A 16,351-nucleotide genomic window follows, 5' to 3' on the forward strand; every position below is an offset into this window, starting at 1 on the left:
TCCCATAAATGGTGTTTGAATTCTTCCCATATATCCTATTATAAAAAACGATGTTGTTGAATGAATGAAATTAAAATTCTCACTTTCTAAATCAAAATCTTGAAAAAAACAACTTTATTATTAAAAGTTTTTATTGCAACGATGTAATTTTTTAATTTTTCTCATTCTCATGTTTGTGATGAAGTATTTAATTTCTGTAAATACAGAAATTCATATCAAAAATATGAAACAGGTTTTAACTAAACAAAAAAAAAACACAAAAAAAATTAAAAAAAACGGAAAAAACTCTAAAGAACTTGCACAACTTTGCACTTTGATAAAATCACAATTACAATTAAGCATAATTTTGTAAATTCTTAAACGAGCATGATGGCCTATAAATTAATTTGCTCCAAAAAAATCAATTAACCCAGTGAGCATTTGTTTTTAAAAATTACTTTCTAAATGTATTTAAATGTCTTTAAAACATCTTTTAAACATTCTTACGTAAAGAACGTTTAAAAAACGTTTAAAAGACATTTAGAACGTAACTTTTAAAAACAAATGCCTGTAGGGTAGTTTTTTCTAACCACTAATAATATTTTATTTTATCACTTTCATGAGAGTAGGTATATTCGGCCGAGAAGATTATTTAAACAATTTATAAAATTAGCCGAACTATTGTTTATTATATTGTATATATATACAATAATTCCGCTGGTTTTATAACTCAATATCAGAAGTATAAATGTATATATAGTAAAATAAAATATTTTTTTTTTTTTGGTTGCACTTGTTTGCTTAACATTATTTGTAAAAAGGTTTAAATTTCCATTTTCCTAACTAAAAAGTTAATTCTTTTAATAAAAAAGTGGGTCACTTGTTGTTTCCCACTCGTGTCACTGCAACTTATACTACTGTTATGAACAAATTTAAACACAAGAACAGTTAAAGCAGATATATTAGACTTGAGGGTGGATCTGTAGGGGCAATAGGGGCGATACCCCACCCTTAGAAATGCAATTATAATGGACAATTTACAAATTTTCTTTCCTTTTGTGCAAGTCTCTGGCTTAATTTACAATAACGAAACTAAAAAAAATCAATTAGTTTTCTGTGTTTATATTTAAGAAGTTGCCATTAGTAATAAACAAGCGCATACTAAAAACTATTTTAGAAATAATTTTGAAAACAGACTATATAACATATTACAAAATTTAAAGTAAAAATCAATATGATTTTGACGCGCAAAACTTAACGAAACGCGCCATCATCAACGTGTTTATAACAATATCTTTTATTAGTTGCAAGTTTGTATCAGAAATCTTTCAATGATCTGACAATGTTCAATACAGTAGACCATACAAAGTTAATGAAAAAAATCCATAAATTACGGTTCTAAAAAAGCCCCATAAAATGACTTGCAAAATATTTGAATAATATTAAACAATTTTGTCACTATAGATTACAAACGATTTCAAACAGTTAAAAATCAAACTTTGCTTCAAGAATCTATTCTAGCTCCATTTCTATACATAATTATTGCAGCTGATACAAATCTATTTTATTTTATATCACTTATTAAATTAAATCACCGTGATTCAAATCTATTTTATTTTTCTAGTTCTATCAATGATATCATTTAAAGTGTAAACTTAAAAGGGAGAAAGCCCCGGTGGCGAGTAACTCCGGACACTTGATGTACAGCTTAAACTAAAGAAGCTATGTGATTTTAAATACTATAAAAATATTATTTGAATGAAAATATGGCATATGCAAAATATCTATTATAATATGCCGATGCAATTGGCTGGGAGCACAATATATTTTTTTCTACTACCAGAAGAGCGATGTATCATCATATTTGATTCACATAATTTTTATGTAAACTAATAGTTTTTTATTGAATAAAGACTTTTTATTGATTAAAACATTTTTATTTACAATATTTCTTGATATTATTTCAACTTAATCCATTTACACATTAAAAATTTACAAATTTTTAATATAAATAATAATACATTTAATAAAATACACTAACCCATAATAGTAAATCAGTTAATTCCAATAAAAAGACCTAAGGTTTAAAAAAAGTGTTTTTAAAGTGTTTATTTTCATTAGTAAAAAGCTAATGTTTATATTTTAATGTTTAATTAATGTTATAAATGATGACATTTTCGTCATTTATAACATCAAAGGCGACTTTTTTTTTTAATGTTCAGAACATTTCAATGTTGATATGTTATATACTATATTTTTGTGTGACGTGGGTTAGAAAAAGATAAAAACATGGTTAAACTATGTGTCCGGGGCTGCCTTCCAATTTTGATAAATGCCTTTTTTCTAACATTTTTTCTTTTATGTTTTGTATATTATTAAAGTACACAAAAATTGGGTCAGAGCTAAGAAATTGTCAATAAATTTACAAATGGTTCAGAGATTAAAAGCTGTCACTGTCAGATTTGAAAAGCTGTCATGATAAAAAATTGTCAATAAATTAACAAATCGTTTAGAGATAAAAAGCACCCATAAAAATTAATTTAAAGCCTCGCGATCAACCGCAAAAACTTGCTTCTGGAGTTTTTTTAAAGTCAAGTTTACCTATTAAAGTTCTTTACAAATGCATGTATTACACAAAATACAAAATCGAAATTATTCAAATCAGTAATAAAATAACAATTTTGTCACAAGATACGGATACCATCTTTTTAACTGAATCATTAAATTAATTCAGTGGTTTTGAGAATTTCCTTTATGCATTTTGAGAGACTAACGTAAAGTTTAATCATGAACATGTAAGTTTTTTCAAAAATGTTATCTTCCAAATTCAAAAACGAAAGAAACGAGCGGATACTAACAGCATATTTTGTGAGGTATCTAAATATTTTAAAAGCAAATTTGAAAATGTGGATTTTGGCAATTTTCTTTCTCATCTTGTCTTGAAAAACATTTTTAGTTGTTCAAAGAAAGATGAAAAAAAATCTTTTAAAGTAGTAAGTGGTCTTAATGAAAATGTTTATGACGATACTAGGGACTGTTGGGGTAATTTGGGTATAAAAAGTACCTATTTGCAACTTTTGAATTATGCTACTTAATTTCCGTTGAAAAAAATGGTATCTATTTTTATCCGTCTTAGCATTGAACCTTATAGAATAATTTTGTATAAGATTTGGGGGCTATAGGCTTATTAGTAAAAAAATTCAAATCGTTAGTTATAATATACTGAAATTACCCCATGGATAGGGTAATTAGGGTATAATAAATGTTTTTATGTAAAACATGCTTTTAACAGCTGTTATACCCCATTTACCCAACTTAGGTTGATTGTAGGTATAGTAGAAACAAAATATTAGATGTAATGAAAAAGTTGTACTGAAATTTTGTTTTATAATATTATAAAACATTTAAAAAGTTTAAAAAACATTCTATTAAAATCAGGAACAGCAACTTTTCTAAGATCTTTTCTTTGTAAAATCTTACTCCTGCTTAATGTTAAGATCTAAAGCTGTAGGTAGTATTTTTAGTTTTATAGTATTTGCTTTTTTTAATATTTACCTAAGAGTTTTAGTGATTCCTTTTTTTTTTTTCTTATTTCTTTTTACCTCCTCTTTTTTCAACCTTTCTAGTACTTCATCAGATGTAAGAACTTCTCCACAACTCCCTCGTACCCTGCGTCTCATTATCTTAGAATTTTTCAAAACTGTACGCATATCTTCAGGTTGATCAGGTGATAGTGTGGTTATAATTGCATCCCTTAGCTTTCTCATAGAGTACAATAAGGTCAGTACCTAGGCCAGTTTTGACTAAATTAAATATTTTATCTGGATGGTTATCTGAATTATTTTCATCCAGAACGTTTTGATAAATTTTAAAAAATTCATCCACTACATATCTAGATAGTACTTCGGCCCTTGCTTTAACCAGTAATTCAGGCTTTCGCCTTGCAAGTTCTTCTTTCCATCTTCTTTCAAAATTTATAATGAAGTCATAACCATGTGTGTCATTTTTAAAATCTTCCTACCCGACTATGACTGCACATAACTGTGTACCATATATTGCAAATTTGTTTCTGTCTAGTGGACATCTACTATATATTCCTCTTCTTCTCTTAATACGGTTCCTATACCAGCGCCTTGTTGGGTTGGAAGATTCATAGACCATCGTCTCAAAGATTCATACGGAATATTGTATTTTTTTGCAGCTGCATACATCGATTTTCTGTTCTTAACATCTTTTTAGCCCTTTTGTAGATCATTGCTATCATATTTAACAGGGGTTTTTTTTCAATTAGATTAGTTTTGAAGTTTACGGTAATTATATCCATATTATCCGGAACTTTTAAATAATTATAACAACACAAATAACAAATCTCAACCCAAACTATGAAAAGTTAAAGTATTTATATGTAATGTATACATACCTAAATTAGATAAAAAATATCTCAATGGAATAACAAATGACAATGCCTTGATACTTTTGTTTTTATTTCACTGACGTTTGTAAATAACCCATATTTTTAGAAGAGTCTTGTTGCCAATAAAATTTTTGGGTTTATTTTTATTTGTTATAATTTTTTTATATGTTATTTATAAGTACATGTGCAACACAATTACGATAATTTTTATCTGAGTAAATAGTAACTAATTTTTATACAGAAAAGATAATTTATACCCAAATTACCTCACTATACCCAAATTACCTCGACAGACTCTATATAATTATTTCAAGTTACACTTAAGTCTATGGAAATTGAAATAAATATTTTGAGAACGGAAACAAACAATCTAAATATGATAGAGAGCAGTATATCAATCTTATTTTTTTTTCTTTTTTTTTTATTTTTTTTTGAATTTTCATGCTATATTTTTCTATACAAAGTTCTTATATCCAATGATATTGTTGGCTTAGCATAGGAACAGCTACAAATAGTCATTAAGACTAATCCAAAGTAGCGTCCGTTTTTGACCAACATTTGCGTACCCAAGTACTACTCAAGCACTGAGTTGGCGGTGAATTAAACAATGTAAATAGAAGAACTAAAAGATGTAAATTTTATCTTAAAAGATGAAAATTTATTTTTACGGCATGAGTTTAAGTGAAATGAGGAAAATAATTCCATTTTATAATGATTACGATAAAAACAAATCAACTGTGACTAAACTTGAATTACTTCATATTTCAAATCGCATTTTATGTAACAACCATAATATGTCGTTTAATTCCACTAATTGTTCATTTAATGATTGGAATATAGTTAAAAAATTACAAACGGAAGTCATGTATAATTAACCAAATAAAATCAGAAAATGAAACGAAGTTCTTTCTATAAACCCAACAAATAAAAAAAATCGAATAAATAGTCAATTGTTTGTAGTTCGCTCATATTTAAGAAATAAATTTTATTAGTCAAAAAAAAAACTTTTTATCCTGAATATGCGAAATCAATTATTTTTCAAATAAATAAAACCAATTCAACCTTCGTTCACAATAAAAGAAAAATTATCTAATCAATTAATTTTGGAAAGGGAAAAGCAAATCGCAGATTACTCTAACTATTTAAAAAGTTTACTCAAAAGCAAAACCAAAAAAACCTATTTTATTTGCAAAGCTAAATCTATTGAGTAAAGTGATCTATCAAAGTGATCTATAAAAAAAATCTATCAGAGAAAAACTTTTGCATTCAAAATAATAATCATAAATGTCCGTGAAACACAACTTTGATATGTGACGATTCATTATTAACAGCTGGTAATGAAAAAAAAATCCATAAATCAGGGAAAGTTATAGTTAGAGTTTTTAATAGTGCATCTATTGAAGACTTGCATTTTAATTTAATCCCGCTTCTGAGAAAAAATCCTGCAAACTATTTCTCCATATTGGAACGAAAAGCTGCATAAGTGACACATCCAAAACTGTTATGAATAAACTGAATGATCTTGTATCACATATATCGATTTTAAATCTCTCCTGCTTAGTTATTCTATCAATGCCGATTTGCCGCTGCGATAATGCTAAAGTCCAGTTATCATCCAAACACTAAGCCGCAAAGATAAAAATATGCAAGTATTTAAAAATTGATAATTCAAATTTAACAAAAGATCACCATGGGCTGCAGGGTCTACATCTAAACACGAGAGGAACGGGTAGGTTAGCCAAGAATTTTATGAAACATCTTAAGTCTCTTTGACATCTCATACTCCCTGATGATCACCAAATACTCTTCAAATACTCCCATTAGCTAAACGATCACCAAATACTCTTCTATAACTCCAATGAAGAAAATTATCAGAAGTCTTTTTTGGATAAATTTAAATTCCCAAATTAAAAATTTCCAAATAAGGTAAGTATTGCATTCATTTGCATAAATTTTATACGAAATAAATTTACAGGCGTTACTTCCTTTATTAATAAAACTGTTGATATTTTTATATTTAGGAAACAAATCTAGAGGAATTTTTTTTAACCAATCACTTCTTATTAACAGATTATAAAACTCCTTTGCGTCTTGACATTTCCTGTCTAATTGGAGGTCTTCTTGTATATATTAATAAAAATATCCATTCAAGAAGATTAAATAAAGTAGTTATACCTCCTGATGTGCAAAGCATCACTTTTGAAATTATAATAAAAAATCAAAAATGGCTAATATTAGCTATTTATAAGCCTCCATCTCAGATAAATGACTATTTCTTCATTCGCCTTAAAAAAGTGCTGACTTTTATTTGCAATCTTTTAATAATTTTATTGTAATAAACGACTTTAATTTAGAACAGCATAATAGTTCAAAGAATAAATTCTAAGAGCTATAACAATGAAGTAATTTAATACAATCACCAACTTGTTTTATTTTCATCATACAAATGCTATTTGTACGGGTGTGAGCGATCATCGCCAGCTTTACACTATGTTAAGATCTACTTTTTACAAGCTACCACCCACCAAGCTACCCATCATAAAACTATTGTATAGATTCTTCAAAAACTTCTCAAGCGATATTTTTTTCTGAAACACTTAACAATGATTCAAAATATTGTCTAGATATCTGTAAATTGAATTAAAATATTTAGTAAAATTTTGAATTTACAAGCATCATTAAAGAGGCAACCACAAGCCATTTGTCACTAAACCATTTAGAAATGCAGTTATGATTCGCTCATACTTAAAAAATAAGTATCAGGCTGATAAATCTGAAATTTCTTTCATATATATGAAAACAAAGAAATCTTGTGGTTAACCTTAATCGGAAAAATTAAGCGAACGTATTTTGGATGGATCAATTTGCTCACCACAACTAATACCTCTTTCTTGGAAGTTATATAAACCACTTCTTTCAAATAAGTCTGGTAATTTCGATGAACGTAACTTTGGTAGAAAATTAGGAAGTGATTTTTGAACAACCATTTAATTTCAAATCTTTTTTAACCATTTATTCCTAAACGTCTCTTCCTCTTTTAATAATGATAGCGAGATCTCTCAACATTCGAAAATTTTGCAATACTCTGTTGAAACGACTGTTGAGAGATATATAAACCAACCGAGCATCAAATTTATAAACAATAAATTTAAAATGATATCTTCGAGTTTTAAATTTCATAAAATTACACCGGGCGATACCTCCAAAATTGTTAATTCAATGAAAATTAAGAAGAAAACTAGCGGCGATAACCAGCGTATGTGTTGAAATCCCATGATAAATTTTGCAGAGAAAGTCTCGCAAAGTGTATAAATAAAAGTATTTCAGATAGGATTTTCCCTTCTTTTTTAAAAATGGCTGATGTCATACCTTGTTTTAAAAAAAAAATGACCCAATGGATAAGTCAAACTATTGACCAATAAGCATCCTTCCAGCTCGTTTAAAAGTATTTGGGCTTCATATATTTGAGCCGATACGGGTATTTATTGAGCCTAAATTGAACATTGTGTTATGTGGCTTTCGTAGAGGTTATGGCATTCAACATGCGCTTTTATTTTACTGAAAAAATGGCAGGAATGCTTGCATAAAGAAGTTATAATTGAGGCCGTGCTTATGAATCTTTCAAAATCTTACAACCTGATTCCTCATGATATAATAATATTAAAATTAGAACCTTATGGTTTTTCTCATAAAAGTCTTAAACTTTTACTATTATATCTAAGCGATGGTAAACAAAGAGTTAAATTGGGTTCATCAATTTCTGAGTGGTTAGGAGTTTCGTTAGGAGTATTCTTTAACATATTTATAAATGATCTTTTTTATTTATTAAAGATTTACAATTTTGCTGACGATAATACTCTTTATGTTTCTGATAACAACTGAGAGAGTGTTATTCTTCGATTTTTTTCTCAAAGTGCAATGAAAACCTTATTAATATAATTCACAAAAAAGCACTCCACATAGTACATAAAAGGTTTAATGTGTCTTTGGATAAAATATTAAAATTAGAAAATTTGCGATTTCTAATGATTGAAGTTTTTAAATCTCTTAATGGTTTAATTTAAGAAGAGTTTATAAGAAAAACCTTACCATTTCAACTTAGATGTTGTAATAAACTGATGCTACCATCTAAAGGTTCTAATCATAAAAATACAAATAATGTTTAATATAGAGACATCCCGCTCTGGAATTCCCTTGAAAATAAAATCATGTGCTCAAAAAGTTTAAATAAAGTTTTAAATAAATAAATAATGATAAAGAAAAGTTGAGATTTCCACCGAGGTGCAGACTTTACTTCTTTTTACAGAATTTACTTCTGAAATCATATATGTTACATAAGCAAAAAGAAGTTATTAAGTAACTTAAAGTAAAAAGCATGCAGATGTTAAAAAAAAGCCTGTCAAAATTTTATCCGCTAAAAATAAAGAAATTCTAAAACTTCTCTAAATGCTTTGCTTTTAAATCTGAAACAGAAAAGTTAAGGACGAGAAACTCTCACCAAAAATGCATAAAAATAAAAAAAGTATCAAAGAAATTGAAACTTATAAAAACTTATAAAATCTTAATAATGAGATTGAAAATTTATTAATTTTTTCTTTATATAAATCTTAAAAACAATTTTTTGGTGTGTGGAGGCAGGCAACAGGGACAATATTTTGGTGTGTGGAGGCAGACAATAGGGAAAAATTAAAAGTTACAATAATTGTAAGACTATATGAGTTTTTTTTTTCTTTTTAAGAATAAAAAACAAAAAAATTTTGCATACGATTTAATGTGATAACCTAAAACAGCTTATGCACAATGCATCAATTTTGACGTTTGATGCACAATGCTTCTATTTCAACGTTTTATGCGTAATGTATCAATTTAAACTTTAAATGTTAAATGCATAAATATTTGGCAAACTAATAGACTTATATTTAACTAAAAGACTAATATAAATTTAAATTAGTTTAAATTTCAAAAAAGATTTCATTAGAGTTATTTCATTTAATTAGATATTAGAAAATTTTTAGAAAACCAAAAGGTTTAACTGATAAATTAACTGAGACATGAGCCAGATGTGGTTCAAAACATAGAGACATGCTTCTGCTGCCTAAAAAAGAATATAAATAAATTTTTATTTTTTAGGCAATTATAATTGATAAGTCTTTTGTACTATACATATTTTTAAGTTTGACATGAAATGGCAAAAGTGGCATGAGACAGTCGTTTGGAAGGCTATTTAGTTTTGTTACAAGCACCATTGAGCAAGTAACTTAAAACTATAACGAAAGAAATGTCTAAGTTTCAACAGCGTTCTTTATATTTATCTTTAACTTTTCAAGTGTAATTATTCTCTTTTTTATTGGTATCTTAAACATTTGTATTTTAAATCATCTAGTGAAGAACTAAAAAAAATAATCCCTAATTAGGATTGATCTGTAATTAACCACTTCTATTGTAACCTTTTTTATTATTCTCCGAGATTATTTTTTATTATTTTTGTGTTTTGGTAATTGGCTATTATACTAAATCTTTTTTGATCGGCTACTATAGTAAAGCTTTTTTTATTGGCTACATTAGTCAAACCTTTTTCGAACGCTTTTCATGTAAAGCGTTATCGTATACAAAGTCACAAAAAAGCAGTAATAGATTTTATAATTTGGGTTATTTTGAAAAGTTCTTTTAATTAATGAATTTTTATAAAAGCGTTCTTTTTTTTTTTTTTTTTTTAGATTCCCAGTGTTACCCAGAGATTTACTAAAGTTTTTGTTTAAATAATTTCAGTTGTATTTGGGAATGCTTCAATGAAGCCTTTATTGTTGTGGTTTTTCAATAAAGCCTTCGTTTTTGTGGTTTATTCAATGAAGCCTTTATTGTTATGGTTTTTCATTGAAGCCTTCATTGTTGTGGCTTTTCAATGAAGCCTTCATTGTTGATTTTCAAAATAAACTCCATTATATACTCTAAGTTTGTCACAAGAGATCCTTTTTTATACGTTTTGTTGTTTATATATGTTTTATTTATTTTGTTAGATATATATGTATATATATGTTTTATTTATTTTTTTAACTTTGTTGGATATATATAAAAATATTTAATTTTTTTTTTTTTTTTTGTAGTTATTTTAGGTGTTCCCAGAACGGACTTATCACAGAGCACCGCGGGAGAGCATTTAACAGAAAGTTTACGCCTCCTTCCGTACCAATGTCGCTTGTTGGGCTAGAGCTGGCGTCGAATCTAGGACCCCTGGGTTCTGAGTCAGAACTCTGACCACCGCGCCACGGCTGCTAATTTAATTTTAAAATATATATATTTAATTATTTAATAATTTAAATATATTTACATATTTAAATAAAATAAATTAAAATAATAAAAATAAAAAATGTATTTAATTATTTAATAATTTAAAATAAAAATATTAAATTAGTTTAAGGATATATATAAAAATATATGAAATTTCTTATTGCAATTTTAGCTTTTAAAAACTAACATTTACAAAAAGTGTTATGAATGTTGAAAAAGACCATTTTTTAAAGTTTATTTGTCTCGAATACCCAAAAATCTTATAAAAGAATCACAATGAAATATAAAAAACTTGTTTTTAAAAGACGCTTGAAAACATATGTTCATAAAAGAAAAGATAAGTGAAAATGAAATCTTAAAATATGTCAGTTATATCGAAAAGGTTGTGTGCGTTTTCCAAAATTTCATTCAACAAAATATATTCTATTTTCTTCTTTTAAAAAAGTAGTTTTCTTTAAAAAATGATTCAAATTGAAAAATTATTGAAATATGAACCGAACGATGGCTATAAAAATGATGAAAAAGAAAATGTCGGAAAAATTAATCTAGCATATAAAGATGAAGCTTATGAAGGTTTTAATTTTCTTTTTTGTTTCCATTTTTTGTTTTCATTTTCTATAAATTAAAGTTTATTTTTTCACTTGGTTAATAAACTCAATAGAGTAAAACCAGAACAAACCAATCACTTATTAAAACATTTAAGCAAAACAAGAACAATTTAAGTTTATCTCAAAAACGTTTAATCCACAAAGCAACACCATTGCAACTTACACAGCTATTATTATTCTATTATATATACTATATTATAAAATATTATAATATATATTATATTCAAAAATTAAAAAGTTGTTATCAATTACCAAAAGAATTACTGCTTTACTAAGTTTACCAGCATTGATAAGTTTACCAAAATTGATAAGTTTACCAAGTATAACAGTTTACCAAGTTACCAAGTATAACAGTTTACCAAGTTACCAAGTATAACAGTTTACCAAGTTACCAAGTATAACAGTTTACCAAGTTACCAAGTATAACAGTTTACCAAGTTACAAGTATAACAGTAATCAAAAGTTTATGGCAATAGCAAAAGTAAAAACGAAAAAATAAAAGTTATAGCACAATTATAAAGAATATCTCAAATAAATGTTAAATGCAAAATTAGTTTAAAAAGAAGGCAAAAAATATTGAACGAACTACAATATCTCAATAACGATGCAAAATATTGCTGAAAGATGCTGATTAACAGCGGTACCTGACGCATAAAGAACAAAAGTTGTGAAATGTAAAAAAATAAGGTAAAATATAAAATTAAATAAAATAACTTTATTCATGTTTGAAGACGATGTAATTTAAAAAACAACACTTGTCTCTGTAAAGTGTTTTCTAGATTTGTACAGGATTTTAATACATGATATCAGGCCCGGTTCTAACAGTTTTCTATGTGTAGGCGAGATGCAAATTTGCCGCCGCAAAAATTAAAAATGCAATAATTTCCAATTTGAAGGAAAATAGAAAAACACTGAAAATCAAACTTTAATATATTTTTATTTTATTACGAAAAATTACACAAAAATAAAGTAAATAAAAAAACTGAATTTATACAAAAATAAAAAACAAAACAAATTCCATTCATGAAAAAATAAAAAACAAATCGTAATTAAAAGTGAATTTTCCTAGCTTTTAATTCTGCGAAATTTTTAACCAAATCTTCTATGTCCAAATGATCAGCAATTTCTTTCTCGATGGAAATCGTAGCTAGACCAACTAAACGATCTTGACACATTTGTGATTTGAAATAGGATTTTATTATTTTCAGCTTTGAAAAGCTTCTTTCAGCACTAGCAACTGTGACTGGTAACGTTAGTAGTATGCGAAGAGCTATCGAAAGGTTTGGGAATACTTCGACAACATTAGATGTGTAAATACATTTTAATACACTTTTTGGACTTTTTAATACATTTTTTGGGAAAACACAAAATAAAGTGCCGCTGTCGGCTGTCGCCGACGTCGCCTACGCTTAAAACCGGGCCTGTATGATATGTTCTTGTAGACAAAAAAGTTCAAATCTACTTTTACTTATGTTTTATATATAAATTTAACTATTAAATAATTTAAATTTACATTCATTTTATACATTTTTTTTTAAATAAATTTTACATGCATTAACAATACGCTAAACTTTAAAGATATCTTTTTTAAATGTATTTTAAACTATCAAACTTTTTTGCAATAAACTTTCTACTACTTTTTTTTTTTTTACAAAATTTCAGATTAAAAAAAAAAGTATTTATTTTTAATTGTTTGATTAATTTTACTTAGAAATCAGTTTTGTTAAGTCATTTTCTGTTCTTTATTTTACTTGCGTGTAATAAAATTTTTCTTTGATAAGGTAAAAATGGCTCTAATGACGCGTGACTTCTTTTCTATATTTTAAATTAAAACAAAATTGCATCTATAAGTTTATGAAAAAGTTTACTAAATTAAAATAGAAATAATGACAGATGCTTTATAAAAAATTGATAAACATTGTCGCAAAATGCGATGACAGGTTTATACCCCGTTCACATTGGAGATAAAACACGTTTTATTTTAAATGTGTTTTGTGTTTATAATGTTATAAACTCTGCAAAACAGTAATAAAACAACATGGCGAGGTTGTTTTATATTAACACATGCTTTTTATATTGACAAAGCAACCTTGCAGTATTGTTTTATTGTTGTTTTATACAGCTTTTTGCAATAACAATTTAATACGCTTTTAAGATAAAACGTGTTTTATCGTCAGTATGAACGGGGTATTAGAAATTAAAAAAAAATAGGTTTTAATATAAAGATAAGACCGCAAAGTTTACAACTTAGATGTGACTATTTTATTATTTACTATCAAGTGTTTTTTCAGATATTTTCTTCATATCGTTTTCTGAAAAGTATAATCTGCGTTCAAATACCAGGTACAACTATCACCTAGGGAAAATTAAATCACAGCAGTCAAGTTTTCTAATTACAAACCGCGATCCATCAATATGGAATCATTTCCATATTGATGGATCAAAAATATTTAAGACCTAAAAAGCATTTCATCGTTTAAGCGGCAAACTAAAATGCATCTTCTTTTTTCTTCTTCTTTTTTTTCCTCCTGATTTCTTTTAATATTTTTTGTTTTCAATTTTTTCACTAAAAAAAATGTTAGCTTTGTTTTATTGAATTTTTATTTTCCTTTAAAAATTAAAGTCTTTTTTTTAGTGAATGACTAAAGGGGCTCTATGAAAAGGTTGTAATGATAAACGCATCATCCTTACCTTCTTTGAGTTCCTGATATTATATATATATATAAATATATATATATATATATATATAAAACCTTGATAAAAAACGTTTTTAATTTTTTTTATTATATATATATATATATATATATATATATATATATATATATATATATATATATATATATATATATATATATATATAATAAAAAAAATTAAAAACGTTTTTTATCAAGGTTTTTTATTATTTATTTTTACATGATTGTATGAAAGACTGTAATATTTTTTAATCAGCGAAATAAATGTTAAAAATAATAAAATAATAATAATACAAAAATTTCAAAAAGTTTCGTTCATCTGAACAGTTCTCTTGAGCAAAAACTTAGTTTTCACATTTTACTTGATCTAACAGCAAAAATTATGTACTTTAGATCTTGAAACTTTTGTTAGATGCTTGTATTAATAAAAGTGTATGTCTTTTTTAACGTCCTAGGAGTTTGCACTCCATTTGAGATTAAATGTAAAAATGGCTCCTAAATCACGCTTTTTAGTAGATCTTCTAAGACTTGTTTTTAGTAGATCTTCTGAGAAATTTGTTTATACCTTGGTTATATTTCAAAAAGTAAATGTTATTAGGATAGGTTCAACAGTAATGAATAATACAGCATTTTGAAATGTTCAACTTAAGTAACCAAGTTTTAGAAAGCACGTGCACCGAATTTGAAAGCGCGTATACGGTCCTGAAGATCAACAAAATGAGCCAGCAATAAAGTTTTAGAAAAAGGTTTATTACTATTGGCTAAAATGTCATAAGTTTCTGTAAGTTAGACACGATCTTTTAGGTAGAGAATGAAGAGAAATTGGTGTAGATTATTTTAATTATTTTTACAATATGTTTTTATAAATTTTATTCAATAGCGGATACATCGTTTTGCAACATTTGACTAACTTCCGAACTGGAAGCAAGTTCCACACATTTATACGTTTATAATTATGTCAAATAAGGATGCTTCGTAAAAAATCGCGATGAGATAAGCCTGGAAACAAAAAGACCTAAAATTCCTGCTCTAAACGTAAAAGGAAGATTTCGCCTTCTTTTAAAGTATAATAGACCGGAGGCATATTTACATACTCCACAAGGCGATAGCACACATGCGTAAAAATCAAAATGCAAGACCGGAATTGCTGCTACATCGACTGACAAATAGCCTGACCCGCAAGGGAGTGCTGCTACATCGACTGACAAATAGCCTGACCCGCAAGGGAGTGCTGCTACATCGACTGAGGGTTTGGTTGGGGCAGGCAGTCTATCATTATTAAAAAAAAAAAATTCCGGTCTTGCATTTTGATTTTTACGCATGTGTGCTATCGCCTTGTGGAGTATGTAAATATGCAGACCGGAGAGAGAAGAACTACTAAAGTAGTAGAAATTGCCTAAAACTTTGACATTTATACTTAGTACCGAGGTATTCAAAAACTTTACGTAGATCACGATTTTTTTTGTGATTACTTGATAGTTTTTTTTTATTTTTATTTTATTAAGGTGCCCCAAGAAGTCCTTACGGTCTTATCACAGAGCACCGCGAATGAGCATTTAATTGAAAGTTTACGCCTCCTTCCTAACCAATGTCGCAAAACTACCCCAGAGGTGGGGTTTGAACAACGGATCCTTTGTTTCTGAGGCAAATTCGCTACCACTGCGCCACGGCTGCTCAGTGATTTACAACAAGTTTATAACAACTGTTCCATAATTGGAACAGTTGTTATAAACTTAGCCATTAAACTTTTAAGAGAGTAATTTATTTTGATTACACCTTACAAAGGTTACAAACTTTAAAATTTTCCTTTTTTGAACGCAAAGGCGCCATTTGGACTTGCTGCTGGAATAGTTATACAACAAAGACAGTACTACAATTTTAAACGATTTTCGGCTTCGTTCTCCCTCCATTCTTTTATACCTCCTTGGTTTTATCTTTTTAAATGTTAAATATTCCGATTCTCTCGTTTATCAATATTTACTTGTTTGTTAGATTTTACAATTGTATTTTTGACCTTCTGTTTAATAAAATCCTCCTGTTTGTTTGGCAGGTGAGAGTAAATTTATTCATTATGTTTCAAACAGCTTAGATTATATTATTTTAATAATCAATTAATTTCAATTTGCTTTACATTTACAACTACATACTATTATAAATGCACTTATTGTAAATTATAAATGTACTTGTGAATATGACAGGGTTTGTAAACAGTGAATCAAAATGTTTACAGTATATCACTTTTTCATTTGAAAAAAAAAAGTATTTAGTCAACATTTTTAAATATTGTAAAGAGGTGTATTTTTTCAACCTGATTACAAAAACATTTTTTTGAATCAGGTTGTATTTTGTCATTACTATTGAGTCAATAG

At 27.2% G+C, this 16,351-nt stretch overlaps 1 protein-coding gene across 1 annotated transcript in view; it reads left to right on the top strand.

Annotated features, from left to right (window-relative positions):
* Window positions 1–10,973: 10,973 nt before the first annotated feature.
* The window catches only part of LOC136084083 (transmembrane channel-like protein 7), a 97,666-nt gene continuing 92,288 nt past the window's right edge, over window positions 10,974–16,351 (top strand). The window contains exon 1 of the mRNA XM_065804222.1: window positions 10,974–11,254. Within this exon, the coding sequence (XP_065660294.1) occupies window positions 11,143–11,254 (112 nt within the window). The 5' untranslated portion in view covers window positions 10,974–11,142. The remainder of the gene's footprint in view (window positions 11,255–16,351) is intronic.

Source organism: Hydra vulgaris, chromosome 08 (genome assembly GCF_038396675.1).
Source record: "Hydra vulgaris chromosome 08, alternate assembly HydraT2T_AEP".
Taxonomy (NCBI): Eukaryota; Metazoa; Cnidaria; class Hydrozoa; order Anthoathecata; family Hydridae; genus Hydra; species Hydra vulgaris.